General features: G+C 41.5%; 2 protein-coding genes across 2 annotated transcripts; one reads left to right on the top strand and one right to left on the bottom strand.

Annotated features, from left to right (window-relative positions):
- Positions 1–61: 61 nt before the first annotated feature.
- lcmt2 (leucine carboxyl methyltransferase 2) lies at positions 62–22,685 on the top strand. The gene is given in 14 exon segments (XM_087147852.1): positions 62–194; positions 1,104–1,304; positions 2,114–2,306; positions 3,438–3,591; positions 4,776–4,874; positions 6,545–6,635; positions 7,319–7,426; positions 7,945–8,050; positions 8,549–8,806; positions 9,604–10,247; positions 10,784–10,968; positions 19,194–19,326; positions 20,356–20,436; positions 20,438–22,685. Coding segments are annotated over 14 exon segments (2,340 nt in total). The 5' UTR covers positions 62–158; the 3' UTR covers positions 20,489–22,685.
- LOC110989272 (G protein-coupled receptor moody-like) lies at positions 21,532–25,475 on the bottom strand. Its single transcript, XM_022253541.2, has one exon. It carries the CDS (start codon positions 25,068–25,070, stop codon positions 23,931–23,933), a length of 1,140 nt encoding a protein of 379 aa, XP_022109233.2. The 5' UTR covers positions 25,071–25,475; the 3' UTR covers positions 21,532–23,930.
- Positions 25,476–25,627: the final 152 nt, after the last annotated feature.

Genomic DNA, 25,627 nt, shown 5'->3' with positions numbered 1-25,627 from the left:
ATTGATTGATTTTAAAGGTTGATATATTTATAAAACTGAAGAACAGAGCAGTGTAAATTTTTGCGGAGAAGTGTTTGCAGTTGAGTGCAATAACTCTGAGGGGACACATTTTAAGTGAACAACTGGAGTACATTTGCAAAACTTGTTCCTGCTTGACCATGCCAAGATCATCCAAACAAGGAAATGATGTTGCTGTGAGTATACTCTTTATTATTCAGAAGCATTGACTTCCAATTCACTTGTTACTTTAAACCTGAGTAATTTGTTGTGCTCAGGGAAATGGAAATAGTACAGTACTGTACCTTAATATACAGAAAAACAAAATCACGTACATGTACATGCATTCAGTTTTGTATTACAGGAGGTCGCCTGCAGTAAGTAACATTGAACTGGAAGCAGTAAACACAGGAGTACTGTTTATGTTAAGAGATTGTTCAATCAAAGCACATGTGTACATGTAGTAGTTAAAGACTTGATTTTGCACCTCAGGATGTTCTGTAGAAACTTCAGCGGCTAGATATCATGATTAAAATTATTAAACAAAGTTCTTATTCTCATCAGTCTGCACGCATGTACCGGTTCATGAAACCACTGCGCTCTTCTTTTGAACTACATGTACATGTGTGTCTATGAAGAGCGAATGCAATAAGATGTACAGCTCCCTCATTAAGAATTTGGTCAAGAGTCATTGATTGCATTCCTGCTGTTATGTCAGACTCAAAAGAGCAAGTTGACCTTGGTACAGTACATGTACATGCACTGTAGTTTACTACGTGCCCCTTGTACATGTAAGTATAAACCTGTGCTTCTCTGCATCATAGTGGATTTTCCATGGAACTATGCCTTCCAAAATGGCAGCAGAACAGTTTGGTATTCAAAAAGCAAGGTTTTTGGAGAACAGAGCACACTACATGTACATGTCAGCTCAAATATGGTCAGTGCGTACTGTGTAAGTTGGCATTCAGCCACCTTGATATACATGTAGCCACATACACGTATTGCTGTTCTTAAGTGACCTACATGTGAATGTGCTTCATTTTGAGTCTGCGCCTAGTGAAATACTGATAACCTGATTCCTGTGTACCTACATGTATCTCATCCAGGTTCAAGGCACCAATGACAGTAGCATTGTCAGCAAATGTTCCACGGCAGCCCAGGGTTACTTTGACGACAACTTCCTGCGATTGTTTGTCTCCAAGACGTCCCGCCGTGCACCACTCATCAACAGAGGCTACTACATCAGGGCGCAGGTGCTCAACGATGTCTTCAAACAGTTCCTGTCCGCTCATCATGGGAAGAAGCAGGTACCGTTGAGTCCCATAATTGTACCAAAAAATCTCTTGTGCACTGTGCAGTTCCACAGTGACCCAACACTCAATACACAAATGCTAAAAGCTGCCTCCAGAGTGGTTTCCTCTCAGAGTGTTGGGTCAATCGCAATCCTGTGTAGACACTTGTTTTTATCAGAATCCAAGAATTGTTAATTTGCATAACAAGCACGTGTTGTTATTATATTTGTATTCTTTGTGTCAAAACTTTTTCCCAGCAATAACGCCTACATGTGTGTGTTGATGAAAGCATTACAGTGTAATACTACAAGAATTTTCTTCAGTTAGATTATTTGATTAATGTGTAAATTGTTCGGTCACATTTTTTCTTTAATTTATCAGAAATCACTGTTGAAAATGCTTCTGCCTCAAGGTATTAAATACTCCCATGTAAAAAATGTGGCATAGACTGTAAGAAAGGTTTTTTTAAGATGAAGTGAATGACATGAATTTCTTTTCACTTATTAAAGTGAAAAAAATCCACAAGATGGACCGCTTACTTCTTTGTTGTTTTTAAACCTTGTCTGAAAATTGGCAGACAAAAACGCTGCTATTCGATTAATCAAACCCTTAATTGAAAAAGAAATGTTTGGTAAATCACTCAAAAAACCATATTTAAAACCTTGTTGGCCTGGCCTGTGATAAACTTAAAAAGAAATTAATGTAACAATCTTTTTGTAACTTCAAAGACAAGTTTTATAGTCTAAAGACTGTCAATGCATACAAATCTCACCTCTTAAATTGTCCACTTATTATTTCTACTTGCTCTTTTCTTGTTTTTTAAGATCATATCCCTAGGTGCTGGTTTTGACTCGGCCTTTTTCAGGCTGCGTGCCAGCGGACTTCTCATCAATGCAACATTTTTTGAAGTTGACTTTCCTGATGTCGTCCGACGCAAGGCAACCATTATCAAGACCACCACCGAGCTCAGACAGCAGCTCGGTGAAGAAATGTCCAGTGCACAGGAAACTCAGGGAGGTAAATACAATAGGCATGCACTGAAGTGGATCAAGAGTGAATAGATGTCTGCAAACTCAGATCCTATGGTATCACATTTGATACCAGGAAGGGGGCAAAGCTGTTCCCAGGGGGAGAGGACTGACAAACCATCATCAGTGCAACACAGGTTATGCGTTGCTGGAGTCTCCAGGGTGTCTCAGCAGCTGTTTTTGTTATTTTGATTAAGTTACAATGAATACACAAAAGGTTTACTCAAGCCTATCCTCTCTGAGTGGAATAAAAGAGGGGGTGGTTTTTTTTTTGGTACTCACTGCATAGGCAAGCCTCATGTATGTTTGACGTGGAGCACGCTGAGTACACATAACGAATTTCCTCTGGCATGTGTGGTCTTTCCGTACACGCAGAACACGTGCAAGAACCTGCTTGTAACCACCTGTCTTTCTTTTTGCCAATTGGGGGTGCACTTCAGCTCGGGGCAGATAGATCCCAGTGATACAAAACTATTGCATAACTCTGTAGGCTCAATTCTGACATATTTTCAACAAAATTGGTGGCTATCATCTTTTTGTCACCTTTTTTTTTTTTATTCGTTCCCATTTTCTTTTTCGTTTTTTTAAAAACATTTTTACCAGCTTGGCAAGAGGGACATATTTTTTTTCGTGCACCGGCCCACAGACATTCATAGACATCCTTTATTTTTCTGTCTTAGCCTCGGAATCTCACCTGTGAGTCAAGTGCCCATATAATGTCAACAGTATCTACTGTTGACATTTTCAACATTGTGGTGGTCCCAATATGGCTCTTCATTTACCTGCTGAAGGGAGCGTTTTCTATTTGCATGTCGGGCAGTAATTTGCATGGAAGGAAAATCATTTTTAGAATTTGAGAATGATGGCAAATGACAGACAATCCTGGCTTTATTAGGGAACAAAAGATTAAAAAATAAAACAATTTTAAAAGCTGCAAAGTGTTGAAAGCTTTTGATGTCAACCTATTCCACTTTTCCAATCTAGTCACTTCACTTTGTATTAAATATGCAACTGTATAAAAATTCCAACTTTCCAACCATGTAACTTTTTAACTACGTAGTTGCTGTTTATTTAACTTTACATTTGCACACCAAAAATTCTCACTTTCCTTCTCTAAAAGGAATCTTCCTGACATCCCACGGCTACCATCTACTGGGCGTGGATCTTGCTGACCTCCCTCACCTACAAAGCTGTCTCAAACAGACCGGCATCGACTACCAACTACCCACTCTGTTGCTTTCAGAGTGCGTGTTAACTTACATGGAAGTCAGAAGGTAAGGACTGATTCCACGACGTTAAGATCCAATTCCACTGCAGTTCTTGGTATTCAGTTTTTGCCTCATACCCAGTAGATGCAACTTCTGAGAAAGATGCACAAAGATGTGTTAGCCTGTTGGATACAGAAATCAAAAATACAAAACGTTTCAACCCTTGGGCTGCTACAGGTAACCTTCCAAAACACTTCAGCATTTCCAAAGTCTGCATGTAAGGCCAATGGCCAGTAAAAACAGACCAAGGAATAATCTAAATCCAACTACGGTACCCGGTGTAGCATAAAAGCTGTCATAGAAACAACGTGTTCATTGTATTTGGTAAAATAGCTGTTGTGAAAGCTTAATACAAGCGTTGATCTTAGTGGTTGTTCCTTGTTCTTTTGCATGCCATAGATCTAAAACTGAGCATTTTGTCAATGTCTTCTGCCTCGGCCCACAGGGAGAAAACTTCAAACTGATACAGCGTTACCCTTGTTAAATGAAGAAAAAGTCCACGTTCAATCGTTCTGTAAAGTGCTTTTCTTTTTTTTTTACCTGTTTCTACATGTCGGGGATATTGCTATGAAATATGTGCCAATTATTTACAAATACAAGTACTTTGACGGCTGGGAATGTTACCAGATTGTGAGACTGTTGACAAGAAAAGGCGTTGTCTGACCTTGGGTCTAATTCAATGAGCTGAATGAGCATGGGACCCTGAGAAATTGGCAGAATGTTTATGTGCTTAGGTGGGTGACACCGTATAAACAGCCAATTTAAAAAACATCAGGCTTCAGCAAGTTCAGGAGAACTTTTGAAATTGTTTGTTGTCATCAGGTTGAAATTTTATGTGACATGAAAACACTATCATTTTCACCGCCAAGGGGGCCAAGGGGACTGCTCAGTATTTTCAGTAGAGTTTAAACTTTTGAATGGAATGCAAACATTTTCATTGGCTCCAGTGGGCAATTTATGAGGAGGGTGCAATCTAACGGCTCTTCCTGGGGTCCCCATTGTTCATGCACTTAGCCCACATGAAGGAAGCAATCTGCATAAAACAGTACAGACTTCAATGACAACAGGCTGTTTGCATTATATCAGTTTTAAAAAATCGAAAAGAACAATTAATCAGTCGAAAAAATAAATGTCAACTTGTGGCCCCAGCCCGAAGTGTTGTAACAATTGTCGTTTGTATGCATTCACAGCTCTGATGCTGTCATCCAGTGGGCCGCCTCGTCTTTCTCCAACGCTGTTTTCCTGACATACGAGCAAATACACCCCAGTGACGCCTTTGGCATGGTCATGTAAGTCTTACAAGGATGAGAACGCTTGCATGGTCAGCATGAAGGCCATCAGTAATCAGCCTTGGATATGCTCAGAGAAACCATAAACATTTCAAATACATGTGGAATAACCACTTCCTGCCGGAGATTCCGGATCTGGACGTGTATGCTTTATATGCGTGGCCGGGGTCTCCGAACTCGGACAAAGGGAACAGGGCCTTGTAACAAAAGACCGTACTCGGAACAAAAGACCAGGCTGCTGGGCATTACCGACAATTTTTTCACTTTCAAAACTGGAGATAATCCAGCCTTGTTTTGAAACAGTATACCACGGTTTGGGACATTTAGAGCGAGGGGATTACCACTGGGGACAAAAGCACTCTACCGCCGCAGTGATGAGCCACACAGCACCGCTGCACGCTAATCTGACCCCTATTGAAAAGAGGTCAGCAGTGCACTGAGCCCGGTTCGTAAACAAAAGAAAGTTATATAACACCGCACAATCTGGACCCTTTTTACAAGGCTGCAGGCCTGGCTGAAATGCTCAGGCGTCAATAGATTTTGTCTGTCAGGCTAGAGGGGCCACCAGACAGTCCTTCACGTGTTTGTATGTTTCCAGTAAATGAAGATAAGAATTTTTAAAGAATTTTGAAAGCAGAAAAAAATGATAAATATCCCCGCTCAGCATCATCAACATTGATAACTGCCCCGGCAGGAAGTGGATAAGAATAGGGAAATACTGAAGAAAAATAAGTGGCTTTAGGTTTACCGCTTCACAACCTTTTGCCGGTCCTTGCGTCTCAGAAGAAATGCCCTTTTCCACTGTAACCATAAATCTACATGCACAGTTTCACGTTCCTCTTTGCAATTATTCAGTCTAGCACAAGGCCAGATCTGTACGTGTACATGATATACATGTTTGTATAATCCAATGACAAAGGATGGAGGAAATGTCGTTACCATATTTGATTCAACTGGCTTGGAACTTAACAGGATGACTTGTGATTTTCTAGCATACCTGTACGAGCTTAGGATGAGTTGTGACGGCACAATTACAAAGGCGTCAACACCTTCCTGAATTCAACACTGTTTCATTGTTTTTGGATACAGTGCTGTAGTCGTGTCTATCACAAGTCCTTTCACCTGTCCAGTCACAAGTCCTTTCACCTGTCCAGTCACAAGTCCTTTCACCTGTCCAGTCACAAGTCCTTTCACCTGTCCAGCCACAAGTCCTTTCACCTGTCCAGTCACAAGTCCTTCCACCTGTCCAGTCACAAGTCCTTTCACCTGTCCAGTCGCAAGTCCTTTCACCTGTCCAGTCACAAGTCCTTTCACCTGTCCAGTCACAAGTCCTTTCACCTGTCCAGTCACAAGTCCTTTCACCTGTCCAGTCACAAGTCCTTTCACCCGTCCAGTCACAACTAGGAGGAACAGTAGCACAAATACTTTTATCATTGTTCATTTGAATAGCTTCAGACTTGGCTTTGAGACTGGATGACTTGTGATGGACTTGTAGGACTTTTGATGAACCTAACTGCAGTACATTTGTGACGGCTGCTCACCTGTTTGAAGGGAGCACTCTGGCAACATAATTACGATAAGCAAGTTTCCTCTGTTTTTGTTTTGTTTGTTTGGTTTTTTGTTGCAACCTGATATTTCCTCCTCATGCACAATACATGTCCACTTTTCAGGCGGAGGCATTTTGAGAAGTTGAATTCTCCCTTGAAGGCCATCCAGAGGTACCCCACCCTAGAAGCACAGCAGCAACGATTCCGTTCACTGGTGGGTGGATACTGACTGCCATTACTTTGGCATGGCTCTTAAAGAGGGTGGCAACTTGTGTTTGTTGTGTGATAATCCTTTTTACTCTAAATTTTGAAGCGGCAGATTTTGTGCACAACAGGCATTCAGTAAATAATTTATTGAAAAACCGGGAAATACCGGGGATTTTTATTTCATTTGTTCTAAAATGTAGGAAAATATGTGAAAAACCTGTAAATAAGCACATGTGCATGTACTTCACTGACACATGTATAATTTGTCAATTGAAATGAAAATTTGTGTTTGTTACGCCAGAATTCCTGTGATTCCTGATTATTTGTGCTACATTTAAAAACAGTACACAGCATCGATCCTGTTTCAACACTAGCCATTTTCAGGTGTAAAATCTTTCCCCAGATAAACTGTTCATGTCTTTTACTTGCCTTATACACAAGTAAAGCATCGACAAAATTTTGTAAAACCAAGTTTAGCTTTGAATTTTTCCTCTCTTTGGCTACTGTTTGTCTTGATTTAGGGACAGAAATTTCAGATTCTAGATATCTTCCCCATTATTTGTGAAAGAGTGTTATTTAATGAAGTGCCATCGTTTATATAGATGAATAGAAGTTTTTAGGCAGTTCCAACCCAAATGTACCTGCAACTTGCACAGTGTCAATGTCAAGTGGCTTCTAATATCAACACAGGGATGGCAGGGCACCGGTGCAGTAGACATGAATACATACTACTCTGCCAGGTTACCACTGAAGGAGAGACTGCGAGTGGAATCTTTGGAACCCTTTGATGAATTTGAGGTAATTGAAAGATGTGTTACAATGTTGCACTCAAGTTTACAGATTGTTACCAAGTCATGCATCATGTAGACAAATAATACATTAAGTTCAATGATTGCACTCCCAGTTTTATTTTTAAAAAAAGCAGATTGTTTTGTTGTTAAATGACTTTGTCCACATTTTGGAATGCACTTAAATTGTGAAGCGGCTTGCAGTTCCAAAAATATACTAGCAACATTAATCGTCTCAATATCTAAATTTGCTGAAACGTTTTACTGTAATGCTTGTTCACTGGCTTGAGGAGTGATGATCTGAAAGGCCGAATTACAGTGACCCAGCTAACAGCGGGACACGATGACAAGAACCGGTGAAGCGATGAGTTGTAAAGACTCACTGACCTCAAAAAGCCAGTGGAACTGTTGATCTTAAACCAGTCGCCTCATGGTATCCCAGCAACCAAAAAGTAGATCTGTCCTGGCCAACAGAGAAAGGTTGCACCTGATGGTGACTTTGTATTTGTTTTTGGTCTTACTCCATAGGAATGGCATTTGAAGTGCAGTCACTATGCTGTCATAGCAGGGTGCAGTGGGACTTGCAGTCACCTGGTAGAATTCCTGTCGGAAGGAAACAAACAAAACTCACCACGTAAGAACCAATCACATTTGCCAGCATGCATACTGTCATTGATGCATGTCAACATGTTGCTCTGTAATTTGACAAGCAGAAGTCGGAGCCATTACTGCAGTAGCGTGACGCTCACAGACAGGTGGTGCATGCGCATCGCACGCCTCTTTTATGATTTGCCAAATGCATGCACACGTCAAGCTAACGAGTGAGTGTGGTGCCACCGCAGTTACAGCTTCTAATCGGATTAGTCTGTACCACTGTATCAGAATTTTCCTTAGTTGAGAACCACATATGTGACCCACTGATTTCACGAGGTGGCATGTGACAACCAGATGGCTTTTTATAGTTTGTCATATGGATTGTCCTCAACAGTTTTTGAATGTTACCCTGACTTCTTCCCATGAAACATAGCTGGAACAGGCGACTAGCCAGAATAAAATTGTGTCTGAGATTTGCTGAATCAGGAAGTTCAAAAAACGACACCCATTAGCAAAGCACCTGTGTTTTTCAAAACAGGTCATCAACGTTACACCACCGAGTGCACCCCAGGACACTCATCTCCTCTTACTACTTGCCTCATCGCTGTGACTTCACCTAGACCTCTGAGACGCTTCGGTCACGCCAGCAGTTTACTGTCTCCCCAGTTAGCCATGGTGGTGGGAGGATTCGGGGAATCAGGAAGCAGGCACACCAGGCTTGGTGATGTGGTGATGGTGGACTTGAGAACAGGAAGATGGAAAGTGGCTCGGGGAAGAAATGGCGACAAGGAACTGGGCAAGTTGAGAGCATTTGTTTTGTCACTTCCAGTTATGGTAGATATACAGTAAGTCTTTTTACAACATAACTTCTCAACCAGAGTTGAACTCAACCCTGGGTGAACCTGGGGCCACCCTGGGCTGAGTTTTTAAGTTTTAATCCCCACATTCAAACCCCAGTGCATCATTCTACACTTGTTTCGAGCAAACCGAGCCTATTTCACCCGGGAAGGGGGAAGGATTTAACCCTGAGGTTATTAGGAAGGATTCGCATTAGTGCAGCGTCAATCCAAGCCCGAGTACTCGCTGTGTGGAGTTTGCACTGAAATTAATCTGGACACCCTATGTAACTTTGCTTGCAAAGTCTAATTTTGTGTTGATTCTGGATGTCACATCCTGTTAGTTTAAGAAGTAGATATTTTCAGCCAAAAAAAATACAGCACCTGGGACAGGTTTGTTCTGGACTATCAAGTACCATCGGCAAGACTGGATCACTTACAAAAGACTTGCAGGGACTTGTGATGGACTTGAATGCAACACTTTTCAGCAGTCAAATTCTACATAAAGAATTGTTTGTTATAAAGTCATTGCACTGCATTGGCTGGGACATTGCACCTACGTTTTAGTGCATTGCAGATCAAATGACAATAGTTGAGTTCCGAAGGCAAAATTACACTGTGCTTGAGTTGGATGCTTCCATCTATATTTGAACAGATAAAATCAGAGAAAACATGTTTCCCTTAGAGGTCGTTTTTTAAACTTCATTTCCTTCAATTTATTTCATGTCATCGTTATTCTCTGCATGGTTTAATCCAGAACCCGTAATGCATCACACTTTGACTGCCATCCCCGGGGGCAACAGGTGGCTCCTCTTTGGTGGACGGAGCTCTCCATCACGACCGTCCAATTCCACCCTCATTTTGACCTTGGACACAAAGCGTGCCACAGCTGCAGCACACAGCGACAGTGAAATGGCCACCGTATCTTCTTGCTTTTCCACAGATGGAAATTTAATATTACCCTCAGCAGCTGTAGACACCATACGAAATGGTGTTTCCAGCCAAAGCAATTCAAGTGTGGGGACCGACGAAATCGATAACAGTGAATCAAGTCAAGTGTGGCTGAAAGATAGTAGAGCCATAGATTGCCAACTTTTCGGCGGGTGCTCTCAGGGAATATCGCCGTTGGATGAAATTGATTCAGCTTGCAACCAGGAAGAGGTAACCTCAGAAAGGAAATTTCCCGACTGGAGAAATACAGAATTTGAGATGACCAGCTACAACTGTCAGTATATTGAAACACAAAACTCTGATGGCCCGGTGCCAAGATGGAGACATTCAGCAGTGTATGCTACTGTTAGGGGCAAGGAGTGTGTAGTGGTCTATGGAGGCAGGGGTGCAGACGATGCAGTGCTCGGTGACTGCTGGGCATTTGATGTCAGGAAACTAGACTGGGAAAGGGTGAGTTGGCATAACAGAAAGCATTTTCCGAAACTCTTGAAAAGATTGTGTGGTCCACACGTAGGGAGTGATGTCACATCCTCTGTCTACCCAGTAATTCCTGCAGACCCTCCCTCCAGTCAGATTTTTTCTAGGTGCCTGTTTAACACACCAAAATTCAACACATCCAAAAAGAAAACCATGCTAACTGCAACAGAAGTTAACACAACTGAAAAGAGAACCCCACCAATCCTCAGCTTTGTAAGACAGCGTGAAATGATACTGATGTCCCTGGGGAATTTCAAGTAAAAGTTCAGGGACTTTAATAAAGTTGTCTTGTTTCTACAAAAGGGTACGTCACCAGACAGTGGAATAAAAAAATTACTGTACCCCCATCTGTCATCCCCAGTCTCCGCCCCCTCAGTATTCACATCACTTGGGTTTTTGAATCAGTTTTTTCCTGTACTGTAAGATTTCATTTTGAAAGGCCTTCAGTTTTAAGAACTTACACTGACAGTCACTTTCATGTTTCCCTTCTTTTCCCATGTTTTTGTCAGTTGGAGTTCCCTGGTGACCAACCACCTGCTTCCCACTCGCATTCCGCCTGTGCATGGCAGAATACCAGGATGATCATCGCTGGCGGTCTGGGTCCTAACCTGCGACCTTTCACCTCTGTGCATGTTGTTGATCTGGAGAAACTGAGATGCCAGGAAATCAAACTTCAACCGACGTTACCACCAAGGTATGTATATGAAGTGAAGCGACGTGTGTGCGCCAGACCGGGGTCCGTGGGCACTGAGCTCACATGGGTTGAGGTGTTACCCTCTGGTAAGCAAGGCTAACCAACATCACACCTGTAATTGATGCTCGGTCAGCTTTATTGATTTCCAGCCGGGAGAAGTGGGAAGAAAATCCCAACCAAAACAAAATCCCAGCTGTGTGTTTTACAAAGTAATAACCTAGAATTAATGCATGGTCCAAATGATAAATTATAAAGATAGTCTTATTGGGCAGTGAGATGTGAACCTATGTCAAACTCACCCAGCACCTCCCTGGCAGCCAAAGGCAAGCTACTGGCTGTGCTACACCGTACATGTAACGTGACTTTGTTCTTAAAAGCCTGGTTTCCATATCGAGGTAAGAAACGTAGAGACCAATGCAATCAAGATGCAAACTGCAATGTAGACTCATGGAAACATGTCAAAAGGAAGTATTGCCAATAATGCAAACCAGCCCCAGGTGGATCGGCAAAGTTGAGCCCGGTGAGTCACTGATCAGGCCTATACAAACACACTGGCATGACAGGCGTACAACAATGTCAGAGATACCAACTTGTACGATTTAGGCGTAATTTTTAGGATTTGTTAAGTCCGTTTATGACTGTACGATCCAGACTAAGATTTTTACGATTTCCAACTCAAAGGTACAAAACCGTATTGTTGTGTGTAAACTCTACGTAAGCTAGCACAGAGCTGGTCGCGTAATGCACGCGTCAGAAATGTGTCGCTGGCATCCCACTTTTTGTACATACAAGCTGTGTGAGGAGCGGTAGAAACCAGCGGGGTTGAATCATCGTTCGCCCCAATTTATGCTATGATGAACAGGGGGCGAATAGGCGTGATTACACTTCAAATGTAACATGATTGTGTACATCCATGCATTGTACATTTACTGACGTACACACGTGTGTCGAGTATCATGATCGTACTAAAGTTGACCGGAGTGGAGTACTGTTGAGGATTTGATTCTTGGATATTTTGTGAGCAATTAGACTTGTTCCGCTCAGTGGCAACAAGTGAGCAGAAGTTCAGGGGCAAATGCACCGCAAAAATGGGCCTTTGTTGCAAAGTCTTGTCGTTGAGAAGCTTATGTGTTTTGCAATGCATGTAACTCTGACATGATAAATGTTGCCCATGCTGGATCTTACAACACCGAGAAGCACATTAGTTAGGCCAAGAAAAATAGCTCTGCTTCCGAATAAAGAGGGTTGATAGGTAAGCATGTTTTGACGATTTTTGTGCTCTTGAATGGGACGAAAGTTGCCAAAACTTGCCACAAAAGTGATTAAAACTAAAAATATAATCAACAATTAATTACAATTCACACTTGCACAGTGCTAGTCAGGAAAGACAAGCGTTTTTGACATGAAAAGAAGTTGTTGATAGACATTTGTTTTGAAAGAAAAGACAACAGGATTTTTTTTACTTTTTTAAAATTATTTTTCTAATTCGCCAATGAAAATTTTTAGGGTTGCGCCGAAAAATAAGGGTCAGTCAGGAAACGGGAACTGGAAGTTCGAAAGGATTACACTTTTTCATTTTGAAAAGTTGGCATCTCTGCAACGTTTCTCTTACTTAGTCCTACTCATTTTGTCCATTTTCTGCTTATTACTACCACATGCAGCCCCAATCGTCAACAAAATAGCTGACCATTGACAAATTATATCAAACTGGAGTATCAGTTTGGTTTCAAGAACAAACATTGCCACCTAAAAAAGGCATTTTTTGGCAAAAATTTTCAGAGTTTCTGGAACCATTTTGTTTGATATTTTGGGTGGAATGACATTGCGCCACATCTCTTCCGTGACTGTCTGCACCTTGAATTCTTGCGGACCATCTGCATTACAAACAACCATGTGGAAACCAGGCTTAATGTGACATAAAAATTATCCAGTATAAATACATGTAATGGCAACACCAAAGGAATGAGCTAGTCTGCAAAAATAACCCAGATAGACATGTGAACTGCACTATGTGCATGTATGACGTGCTTTGCATCGCTCTAATTGCTGTACAGCGTGAAAAAGTTACTGTACATGTGCACAAACTGCAAGCAAAAATACCATGTACAACGGTTCACCCATGGTGTGTACTCACGCCAATCCATGCATGCAGTGTACACGTGAGAACATTACTGAAGCCAACCACGAATAAGAGTTAGAGTTCCCCACTTTCATGTAAACTAAATGTCAAATGTTAATGAAAGGATTATAAACAGACCCAGTGCGTCCTTGCAAATACAGGTATATGTAGCCTGGTATTTATCAAAGAGCCAAATTGGCTACAAGAACTCTGGAAAGTTGTGGTTTCTGCAAAGGACAAACTGCTTTCCATTGCCACTAAAGTCAAAACGACAAAAAGTGGGTGGAGTACCCAAAGACGGCTAATCAATTGATATTCATGAGTTCCTACATATAGACCGGTATGTATATATGTGTGTATGTGAAATAGCAAAATACATGCTTTTTGATTGGTTTAGATGGGTTTCATTGGGTTAGGTTGGGTTGGGTTGGGTTGGTTGAGTTTGTTTCTGCATTCAATTGGGAACCCTGAACAATAGAGGACAATAAGGTCCCCGATTGACAGAAGGTCCCCGATTGACAACTGTGTACATATGGGTGGTCTTCTAAAAAAGTTAAAGTACAAACAAAAGAGGAACAATAGGGGGTCCCCAGTTGCAGGCAAATACACACTTGGGTGGGTTGGGTTGGGTTGCCATGGGTTGATTGTAGTGAACCAAAACCTAAAATTGATAAGGTTTGTCCTGGAGAGTGAGTTCATGGGTATGCATTAGGAGTAAAGTACTTTTTGTTTAGTTGCTGGGTATAGTCAAGAGTTTTCAGTTGTATTTTCCTGATTATTAATTATAATTTAATTTTCAACATTTTCACCGTAAAGCTCAATAAAGTAGGAAGTAATGATTATGGAAAGATAAAAACCCTGGGTCAGCATTTTTATTGTTTCAAAACTGCAACCTCTGCACATTCTCAAAAGTGCATTGGCCCACCTTTCTCTACCACTTATATTGTGCATACAGCAGTTGATGTCTGAAAGTGCAGCTTTTAAGACAGACACAAAATAAGAGATGCACTGTTGCACAAACTACACTCTGTAAAATAATTTGATGTCCTTCCCCCCTGACTTAACAGTTGGTGAGCCTCAGTTTCCGCCTGCTCTTGGTAAATAAATATATGCAGGTACCATGCTGTGCAAGTGGTTGCTGCATGTCAAGTGCTATTATAACAAAGTTGAACATCTTTTTACAACTGAAATTTGACAGAATGAGTGAGACTGAATGAAACATAAGAATTTAGTTTCCTCCATGTACCGTGCATATATGACATGTATTGCTTGCGAGATTATTTGGAATTGCATTTTTGAAGTCATTTTGGAAGATTTGCAAACATTTGCCTACATTCAATTGGTACATTTTGCATTCAGATACATGTACAAAAAAAAGGACTGTGGCAATTTCCATTAAATGAAAATTGCATGCAGTGGGGAGAAGGGCCTTACAGTCGACCAAGTAGGTAGGACATGTACTGGTACCTTGCTGATCTCAAAGATTTGTGAGCAAAATATTGTCAAATTAATGGACAGCAACTTTACACAATGCATGCTTTGGTTTGTTTGATATCGGCATCAGTTTGCCATGTTTCACTCCTGCAAATGATAGTACATACATAGTATGTTTTTGGGATGCGTCGCGTACATGACGCGTTCATGCGTTTCATTTTCACGGACACAAAAATCAACTCCATTAACACAACACAAGTGTGCATTGCGTTTGGCCGTCAAAATCACCCCGGGAGCGGTTCTGAGAGATACGCAACGCTTGGCGCAAGTGTGGACGCGCACATGGAAAGGCGCTTTACCTTTTTTTCTCTTCTGAGTGACCAGACTAGTTCCTTTCCCCGTAGTTCTTCTGAAGGTTATACCTTGTTGTCTCCAAGTCTCATACGAAAGGGACAAGGCTTATTGTTGCTGCCCCCTTGCTGTTCAACAACCTACATGTACACCATCACATTAGGAACTCAGGCAGTGTATCATCATTCAAATCTGCTTTCCAGAAACATTCCTCATGTTCCTCATGTCCTCATGTCATAGCCAGCTGTCTTTCATTTCAATTTTGTACCTTGTGTCTTGTGGCAATGTAGCGTTATATAAATGCATTTCTTATTGTTGGACCATTTGCATGTATCTACTCTTTAATGACAGATCAAGAGACAAGTTTCCAGGGAGGGTGCCAAACTTGTTGGGGGGCCAAAAATTTTGGAATTTTTTTTTCCTGTAACCTTGTATAGTCTTTCTAGGGGCGACACTACAATTGTGGGTTCTGTATACACTTTGGGAAGAACAAGAAGCGAAATAGAGCCCCCACCCTGCTTCCCTTGCATTTTTGTTGTATTTTTTCAAATACTTTTGTTTCATTTGGGGGAGCGGCCCCCCATCTCCCCTTGCCTACTCTCAAGAGTTTGTGTACAATGTTTGACATTTTATGCTGCAACCTCAAATCTCTCAACACTGAAGTGATATTCAATACTATAATAGGCCAAGTAGAGTGTTCAACTTCAACACACAGTCTGTCTATGTAGACATTGTGGGTGTGAGAGTGCAAAATAAATGGCGGGGATGAGTAATCACTTCTTTCACCAAAGGCTCAGAAAGCTGGATGGTTTACTCTACCCACTGCCCCATAGTGTTTACCGTATATGGGATCTAGCATGAACCTGTGAAATGTCACACTCAAGAAAGGGGAAATTTTAAACATAAACATACAGACGTGATGAATCTGTTTGATAGATACACTGCCTGTATGAGATTTTGAAACCTGTACAGTGAAACTCCAGGGCAGAGGGGTACAAAAAGTGATGACTTTGAGGGTGAGCCGATGGGTGGATTGCTCAGCCAATACTCCGTGGGATGGGTTGTTTTGGAAACTTACTTTGTTCTTGCGTACAAACATGTGTTTGTAGCCTTCGAAAATGTACTCATGACTTTTTCATGTCCTTTACTTCCCTCGTTCTTGAAGGGTGCCTCTAAACTGAAATATTTTGAGATACATGTACATGTATGTAAATTTTTCACTGTGTTTAATACCAACCATGTCTTATCGTTGCTAATGTTTCCTTCAAAACATACCACACCCATGTACATGTATCCATGACAGACCTAAAACTCTCACTGGAGCTCAAAGATACGAAAAAGTAGAAAAAGAAAGTGATACAGGATATCTGTAATAATACGCTGGCAGTTGCATCACTCGCTATTCAAGGACAAGTCAGTGAACTTCACCACAACTGAGTGGATTGCTTTACTTGCAGTTTGAATGGAAGAGCATTGACCAGCTGGTAGCATTTGAATGGGAAAGAGTTTTGAAGTACTGGTGGGGGAATTTCGGCTTTTTAAGCAGATGAAAATGAAACAAAAGCTGAAGTCGGAAACATCTACCACTGTACAATTAAGAACAATATTCTTGTAGTGTTTAATTGCAAAATTTTGTTAAGACCATGGCCGCTCCTGGCAACCATTCCTTCTCTGATCAGCCAGAAAATCTACTCTTCTTTAATACTTTAATACTTTATTTATAGGTTCCTATAAATAAAGTGGATATACTGGCTGATCAGCTTCTGAAAAAGAAGGGCTGCCAAGAAATGGACAAAAATTGTAATTAAACACTTTTAGTCCAAGTTTACTTGTATTCACGACCTCAAGTGTATGTGATTTTTTTGTGGTTGTAAAACCAACAATTTAATATCCACAGTGAATTGTTGTCCAGAAGCCTTGAAAAAAAGTCTGAGGACACTTCGTGGTTCATCCATCAACTTTAAGGGTGGTAGCGGAAATACAAGAAATTACACACCAGGGAGAAAAAAAATTAACTTGAGACAAAATGTGACCTTCCTTTACAATCCCATGCTGAAAACTTTTTAACTATTGTTTGGGAAATGAAAACCCAGCATATGTACATGAACAATGCAAATTCTGCAACTTTCTCAGCCTGGAACTATCAAAGCTTTCTGTCTGCAGACAAAATTTGCAATATGGATCACTTTGAAGCATTTGATATTATCAACCATGATAAAAATGCATTACTGAACTAAATGACGAAAAATGGAGTAAGAGGTACCATGCTTGATTGGTTCAGAAAGGATTGTGCCTTTCAACCCATACCGTAAGGTGTCCCTCAAAGAGCTATTTTAGAGCCCATGTTCTCTTTTATGTAAATGAGTCACATGTACCTCACCCTTCTTAATCTCTTGAAATTGTTTTTATTTGTAGACAAATTCAAATACCAGTATATCTTAGAGTAATGGATATAAAAAGGAAGAAGTGTCGGTCATAGAATTAGAATCACTTTGAAAATGGATGATTTAGATAGGTTGTCAGTCAATCTTACAAAGACATGTTGCATGATGTTTTCCTGTAGGTGTCTAGAGAGCAACTGCAACATTGTCTTTCATAACACTTTAATTCTGAGTATGACCTTCTTAGGAGTGATAATAGATTACAAGCTTACCTGGAAGTATCACTGTCAGAAGATGCATTTATCAATTTCCCGTATCCTTGGAGTACTCTGGAAACTTGGAGATATGCTACCCAAGGAAGCATAATATTCTAAGTTTAAAACACTTTCATCTTACCACAACTTCAATATGGAATGTTAGCATGGGGTAGTCCTGGTAGTAACTTATCCAACTTAAATGAACTTTTGGTTGTACAAACGAAATTGCTTGGAGTAAAAACTATTCTGATTATAGGGCACACACTGCCCCTGGCCCCCTTTTTCAAAAATCTAATACACTGCCCCCACATGCACCAGTGTTATGAAGGCATCATATTTAAATATAACTGTTATGTTTGACCTCTTTAACTTTCGGGTCTCTTCACAGAGAATTACAAAATCCATCAGTCTAATACAAGAAATTCTAGAAAATTACATTTTGATGGGGCAAGGACGTCAATATACATGTACTGGTATTTCTTCACAGTCACACATACAGGACCTATCTGAAACAGAATTTCTCCTCTTCCCCCTTTAAGAAATATGTCAAAAATAGTCTCTTCAGTGGTTCTTTTCAGGAATAATTAGTTTTGTTTAAAATGCATGTTGTTCCACAATGTTTTGCTTTGATTCAACAATTACATTTAGATACAGTAAGTTACTTATTTGTTAATTGTAAATGTATTACCTTTGATGTATGGGTTTTATTTCTGGGGTTTTGGGGGGGTTTTTTGGTTTAATTCTTTCAATTGAGCTTGATGTAATCGCCTGTTCTCGTGGGGGGCATGGTCAAGTACATGTACATGTATAAACTTAAGTTTTCTGCCAGCCACTAGTGTTCATTGTTCACTGTTTTGCATTGCAAACCGTAGTGTTTAAATTTGTTCATAATGTCAAGAATTATGGCTGAATCAATACGAATAATTCTCTATTTGGATATTTGACCTTTAATTTGATCAAATATTAGGTCTTACTAACCGGCAGATTGTTGATGAATAAACCATGTACAAAATCAGTTGCAATAACACGAACAATTGTACATTATATTCAATATAATAGCTTCTTACGTCTAGGAGAATCTCCCACCACAATTTAGCTAGATTTTAGAGATGAACAATACTTCTTGCCCTGTTGGAATTTGCAATTCCTTTTATAATTTTTTACCCTAACCCCTGGGGAGAATGTAAAATCATATTGAAATCGGTGATTTTGGATTGTAGGGATAGCTATTGAATAATTTATATTTTCATTTGAAAATCTGCTGGAAACAAGCCTCCATGGTGCAATTTTTCTCATTTAAAAGCAAAAGAAAATTCTCTGATTTCATGGATTTTGCATTTGAATTTTCAAATTTGAAAAAAAATTTTTAGTATTCGATAATCGATCGATAGATATTCGGCACAGCTCTGTAAAGAATGATTTTGGAATCAATCAATCAAAAGCATGAAAAGTTATAGGAGAGGAGAGGAATTGGCATACATTTAAATTACCTACATGTACATGTACTTGAGTCTGAGTTTCAAATGGTATGTCAAAAGTTCTTTATCCGTTTGCTGCCCTTTCGGGGGATTCAAACCTGGGTCATAGGACTTGAAGGTGTAAATCTATCCCCACAGTAAACTGACTCACATTGACTTGGTAAATTTTGACATGAAATTTACATATATAATTTTTGCATTGCAGATACTCACACACGGCACATGTGGTAGGCAGCAGTCTCCTTCTTGTAGGCGGGGTCAACCCCCTAGGTGGACAGGGTTATACAATCGCTGTGGTTGATTTGGAATCTGCAACATGGCGACTGCATTCCTTACCAGTAAGCACACCGAATATTTCTTTGGTCTCCGTGCACTAACATAACATGGCTCTGTGTGACCACCCATTCTATTATCTTAGTTGTAGGACCGTTCCCATGTTGTACATTGTGAGGACCCAAAACAGTGTAGGGACAGGCCAAACTCCCACAATCCTGTCCAAATTTTCTAAGCAAAGGAAAACTTCCCCAGCACAGGGCCAGAGTACTCACAAGACCTGCATTATGTATAGTGTGTAGGATGAAAATGTATTCACACACAGGTTTCCATGCAGTTGATGAGGTACCATACCCTGACTAATTTTGTCTTGATGGGCGCTTTGCTGTTGTTTTTTTTACATGGGTGCTGGAAGCATGTGTTTTGGTATCTGTGATATCTGTCAGTCTCGCTGGATGGGGTAAAGTTTAGTTCACTCTTCAAAGGCATACTTGAATTAGATTATATGTTGCAGATTTGAAAGGGTTTGGAAATCAGGAGGTTTGGGGTATGCAGAATTGTCTTTTGATATTACTTGCAAGACTTTCAGTAGACTTAGGAGAATGAGATTCTTACATTCATTGAACAAAGTTGTATGACCGTTATTTTCCCACAGGTGCCCCAGTTGTCATTATCCACTTTATGCACAAACACCCCATCACCAGTGACTTGTAGAATGGCTGGAATGACACTCTAACACCATTGGTGTTAGATACTCAGCACCCAAGTGTTACACTACATATTTGCAAAATTACTGATACATGTACAGTTGCACCAGACTAAGGAAGAAGCCCACAAATGCAGTGTGTCACCTGAGGGAATCATTGCTTGGTCCAAAAAGATAATTCCTATTATGTTCACATGTGGAGCCCATACCTCTCAGGAAATAATTGTTGTAAAGTGACTTGCTTAAGGGCAGAAACTGTATTATCTCTTGACACAATTAGTTAATGAGTCTGGTTGTTTAAATAATATTGATTGTGCACTCTGCACAGTGAGATGGTTGACAACTGTTTAAATGTTTTGACTGTCTTCATATTGTAATTTTTTTGAAGGCTTGTGTTGTAGAGCGTCCCCTCATGGTTCACAGTCACACTAGTGAGTTGCTAACAGACACCAGGATGGCTATTCTGGGAGGAGGTGGAAACTGCTTCTCATTTGGCACACACCTTAACGATACTCCTGTAGAGATCGGAGTGCCCCTTTAACATCAAGAAGCTACCTCCCGCTGGGATTGTCTCGAGGGGAGAACCCATGTTACTCCATGCAGCACTAAGCCTTGGCCTTGGCTTTGCTCCTAGCCTCTGCTCCAGCTTGGGCATCAGTTTTGGTTGCAGATATTAACTACAGGCTGTCAGCGAAAATCTTCCAAATTCCTACTTCATGCTAGACAGTCTGATTTTCCTGAAGCAGGAAACAGAGAACTGCAGTTGAGCCCTAGGGTCTCAACTCAGGGGAGGGAAGTAAATTCATGAAACTGAAACCTGAACCTGAAGACAAGACTAATGTTTGTGAGCTGACAGAGTTAATGACACTGTTTATGCTGAGTGTCTTTAAAGGGGCAAATAGCAAACAGAAACTCTACTCTAATGAGTAAGTTTGGTATTTGGACAGTGCATGCTCAAAATTAAGGACATCCAGGGGTGTACCCAGGATTATTGGAAGGGTCCGAAATACAGTGGCTTGATCCTTGGGGAGTCCCCAGACTAGTCCAGGGAATGGTCCCAAGGGAAGTTTTTTAAAGGACATCAAATCATGCAATATGTTGCATTTCAAATGCCCCAAAAGACAAATCTTAGCATCTGGGGATCATTTTCAAGCAAGGATTTTCTTGTCTGAGGATTGCTCCCCCTCCCCTGCACCCACCCTTGGCACCATAGGTCATTTGAGAACATCAATACACATGTCACGGTGGTAGTACAGCAACTCACATGCACAGATTATGTTCCAGCTGGTGTGATGTCAGCTGTTTTTTTTCTCAAACGATTGAAATACCGAAGTGGCTCATTTTAAGAGAAATCTTAGAGAAGTCCAGGTTATGTCAAGACAGCCTGTTCAGCTCAAGGGGGCTGGTAGTGTGTTGGTGGAAAGAATCACTTGGGTGCAGTCTGTGTGTAAAAGTCAGGGATACACAAGTTTAGTCTGGATTTCCTTCTTCACTTAAGGGGGCAGACAGCAACCTGCATTCCTACCTCCGATGATGGAAGGCAATATAGGAGTAAAAAGTCTCATAATTTTACTCAGACTGGGTGTTCTTTTAACCGCATGCTTCATTTTTGTACAAACTCATTTCACTTTGTGGTCCTTGTCTCTTCAAGTTAAAAATTGTACTTGATGGGAGCTTCACCTGTAACGCATTAAATTTTCTTACTGTGACCTTTACTGTGTTCCTTTAACAAGGTTGAAAAGGTTCTACATTTACCCATTATCACCAGACTAAAGTGAAGTTCCCACAGATTCAATTTCTAAAAAGCCAACAAACATTTCAGTATTTTGTGAAGTGAAAACGTTTTTTATCCAGAAATCAAATCAGCTAACGCACCAGATTCCCACTTCACAACAAAATGTAAATCAGTCATCTGGAGACATGGGCATCTGTTGGTGGGCTATGGTAGGGAGACATGTCGGCTCTGTTTCAAGCGCTATCTTGATTTGACCACAGAAGCCCTCATCCCAGGTGTGTTGGCCTTGCCAACCTATATATCCTACACCAAACACTTCTGCAAAGCACTCGATGCCCGTGTCTAGAGATACTGTGAAAGCATTCCCAAATACATTTACAACTAAATACATAGAGTTGTGACATCATAACTATTAGCCAGTAATTCCAAATGCAGTTATATCTGTCAAGTAATATGTGCTCTGTTTAATTTGGCTAATTTGCGCTGTGTATACAGAAATTTAAAATGTGATAGATGCCATGTGAAACCTCACCCATAACATTATAATTAGCGTATAAAACCTTCAACTTTCTTAATCATTGGTAAAAACACAGGACCTTTGATGTTGATAAACAATTTGCCACTCATGGTTTAAGTAGATTAGAACACCTGTGTCAAGTTGCATCTGCTTCTATTTGACAGATGTGTGCTGTACATACCTATGTTCTATAACGCACTTTATTTTACATTTGAAGCAAGATGTGGGACGGAGAGAAACCCCCCCGCCTTCGTGTTGGTCATTGTTTGATCGGAATCTCAGGAATTCTTTACAGACCTCGGGGGAATGTGTTAGGTAACAATAGTCTACAGTGTGTATAAGGATTGGACAGGTAAGGGGGGTACCCCTCCGTCCCATATCTTGCCTGGTATATTATTTTAAACTCGACCATAATGAAGATTGATTAGTAAACTTAGAGTACTTTGTTATATTTCACACTCGTTAACTCCTTTCCCATGTCCCCTGTAATTGCAAGGTGAAGACATTTGCTTATAGTCATCAGTTTTTATATTGAAAATCAGAAAAGACAGTCCAAATTTGGAGAGTAGACGTCTCAAACGAAACCCCCACTGCGTGTGGTTGTGAGACTGGTGTGAAAGTCACTTCGCGTGCAAGACCAGACATGGATGGCTACGTGCCTAGCGATTTGATAGTCGGGACAGGTACTGGAAGTGATCTGACGTTTTCGGAATGCCGTTGTGTTTATTTCTTGAAACCTGCGCAAACTCAGAGTAGTAGTCAGAAATTTAAATGGAAAGTGACAACTCAGATTTCACCCTAAAAGAGCCAAGTTATTTTGGCCCCTGTCACAGCCAGGTGGGGGCGGATTCAGCCCCCCCCCCCAGAACTCGGCTGTGCCATGCTGGATTTTTAAAACTGATCAAACATGTAAAGACACTCCTTATCAGTATACATGTGGAGTTTGAACTTGTGGGCTATATGGTTTTTTATGATCACTTGAAGTTCAAGGCTACGCTTGTGCCAGTGCGCGTGCATTGAGCACCACAGCGGAAAAAATATATACACTTGGCTGACCTGTCTCGGAAAAAATGGGCGCTGCGCCACATGGTTTGTTCACTTTTCACAAAACTGGTCTCAGAATGACTGCGCAAAGTCACTCTAAAAGCCCTTAAGGACTGAGCTCTTTAACAAACAGGCACTGGGTTAAGCAGTGACGTGCGCGTCTGCACAGTTTCCTAAATCCCTTTCCCCCCTTCAGATTAAAGCAGTAGAGTCAGTAGCGTGAAGTTGTGCCAGAAATTGGGGGATATATAACACCCTACCCTCCCCCAATTTACGCTCAAGGGTAGAGTAGTGGCCAACTGTCAAAATCTCTAATAAGACTTCAGCATCAGCCGCATGTGATTTTTGTTGAAGATGCCCCTCGCTCAAAGGATGTATGAAGCCCGATGGCCAATACATTCGTTCTGTTTCACATACTTCGAAAAAATAGAGCAGTTTCCCCGCGGGGAATTTCCGAGGCCCGTCCCTTTTTCTAAAGACTCTGGAAAGGATCCTTTCCCAAATTTGAACGGAGTTGGTCAATTACATCGTTATGTGCTGTACAGTGTATTTGCAAAAGGCAATAGCACACGTTATAGAAATAGAACTCTATCCACAGTCAAAACACAGTACTGGGAGTATCGTCCTGCATCTTTGGTGGAAGTAATTCGTTGAAGTATGGTTGAAGTTAAACGTAGAAGCCGCTTCTGCTGCAAAATTGTCTTCGTCTCATAGACTTGAGAAACTCTGAGGGTTCTGGGATGCTGTCCCACTTCCGCCGTATGATGCAACCGAAGACGACATGGAAGACACGATGCTTGGTGGCGTAGATCAGCGGGTTGATGCAACTGTTGAAGACCAGGATCGCCGAGGCGTAGGGAAGGAACGGGTCGCTGTCGTCGTAGAAGAGGCAGATGGCAAAAGGCGTCAGGCAGACCATGAAGGCACAGACGATGTAGAACATGTTCTTGGTGATCTCGTTCTGGCTTCGGTTGACTTTGGCTGCATTCAAAGTTCCGTGCGGGGTTGGCGACCGGCGCAGAGAGCGTCCCTTCGTGGCGCCCACAGACTCACAGACAGTGGAAAGGTTCATGGACGCGGACTCGGTCGTCTCCTCTGATGAGGTGGTCACATTCCTGGCGTGGCGGCGTAGATGTCTCCAGATCAACACGTAACAGACGAGGATTGTGACGAGCGGTAGTGGGTAAAGTCCGCCGGCGATGATGAGATCGTAGTCGTTGGAGCGCTCATGCGAGGAGGTGAATCCGCAATGGTGGTACTTTCTGTTGTATCCCACCTCGCCGACGTCAAGGAGTGGAGGCACAAGGGTGAACAGGAATGGAACGAGCCAAGTGACCACCAGCCAGGCAGCCATCTTCTTCCGAGTGTAGATAGCGTGGTAGGTTGGTGGACGAGTTATCAGCAGCAGACGCTGCAAACCGATGGCAGCCAGCGTGTAGGTGCTGCAACCGATGGTCGTGGACTGAACCACGGCTACTACGCTGCAGACCCACTCACCGAACGGTGGACCGTCTCTGCCGAGCGCAGCGGCCGCATTCCAGGGTAACACGAGGCACGTTAGCAGGTCTGCAACGCTCAGGCTCACCACGAACGCGTTGGTGGCTGTGCGCAGCTTCTTCGACAGAAGCACGGCTATGATGACCAGAGTGTTTCCGAAGATTCCAAGCAAGGCCATGATTAGGTACAGGATAGCGACTATGACTCGCTGCTTGTAATCGCTGAATTCAAACTGCTGCGGAGTACTGTCGGTTGAATTGTACATCATTTCCTCGCTCATCAAAACTTCATCATAATATATGTCATCCATATTCTGTGGATACGATTTCCCTCGCACGTGTACGGCCGCCAAAGCGATCTGGAGTAGGCCTACAAACTGAACTGAGCTCTTTCTGTAAATGTGTACGTTCAAACTGTTCGGATAACTTTCCCGACACAACTTTTTTTATACAAGCGAATGCAAGCTCAGTGTAGCAAAACTGAAAACTGACAAGGTGGGTGAGTTCACATTCATGTGTTGGCCTTATTGCTCTGCGCTTCCGTCTGGACATGCACGTATCTTCGTTTCATTTCCTGGTTGTGGATTCTCTAAGAGTTTTTGTATGGCGTAACAATGATAAAAAGGTACAGTACGTATTCATTTGATCAGATACCAGACAAATGGCGAAACTTCAAATCAAGGCCACGGCTGTTTTTCCCCTCTGCAACTGCCTGTTTGTGTTCGTACAATGCGCCATGCTAGCCAGTATGCAAGGGCACTATGTAAACTTTTTCCCAGTGGCTGTGAAGTTTGTGACGTCAGCACCCGCGGTTGATGGTGACATTGTGTCAGAGACATATTTCCAATTTGGTAGTCACATTGTGAGA

This window comes from Acanthaster planci, linkage group LG17 (assembly GCF_054643075.1).
Source record: "Acanthaster planci isolate LZ-2023a linkage group LG17, COTS_SCS, whole genome shotgun sequence".
NCBI classification, from domain to species: domain Eukaryota; kingdom Metazoa; phylum Echinodermata; class Asteroidea; order Valvatida; family Acanthasteridae; genus Acanthaster; species Acanthaster planci.
This window is presented reverse-complemented; position numbering and strand designations above follow the sequence as displayed.

Excerpts from the sequence above, each read along its gene's own strand:
- LOC110989272 (XM_022253541.2), bottom strand. The coding sequence starts at position 25,070 with ATGGATGACATATATTATGATGAAGTTTTGATGAGCGAGGAAATGATG.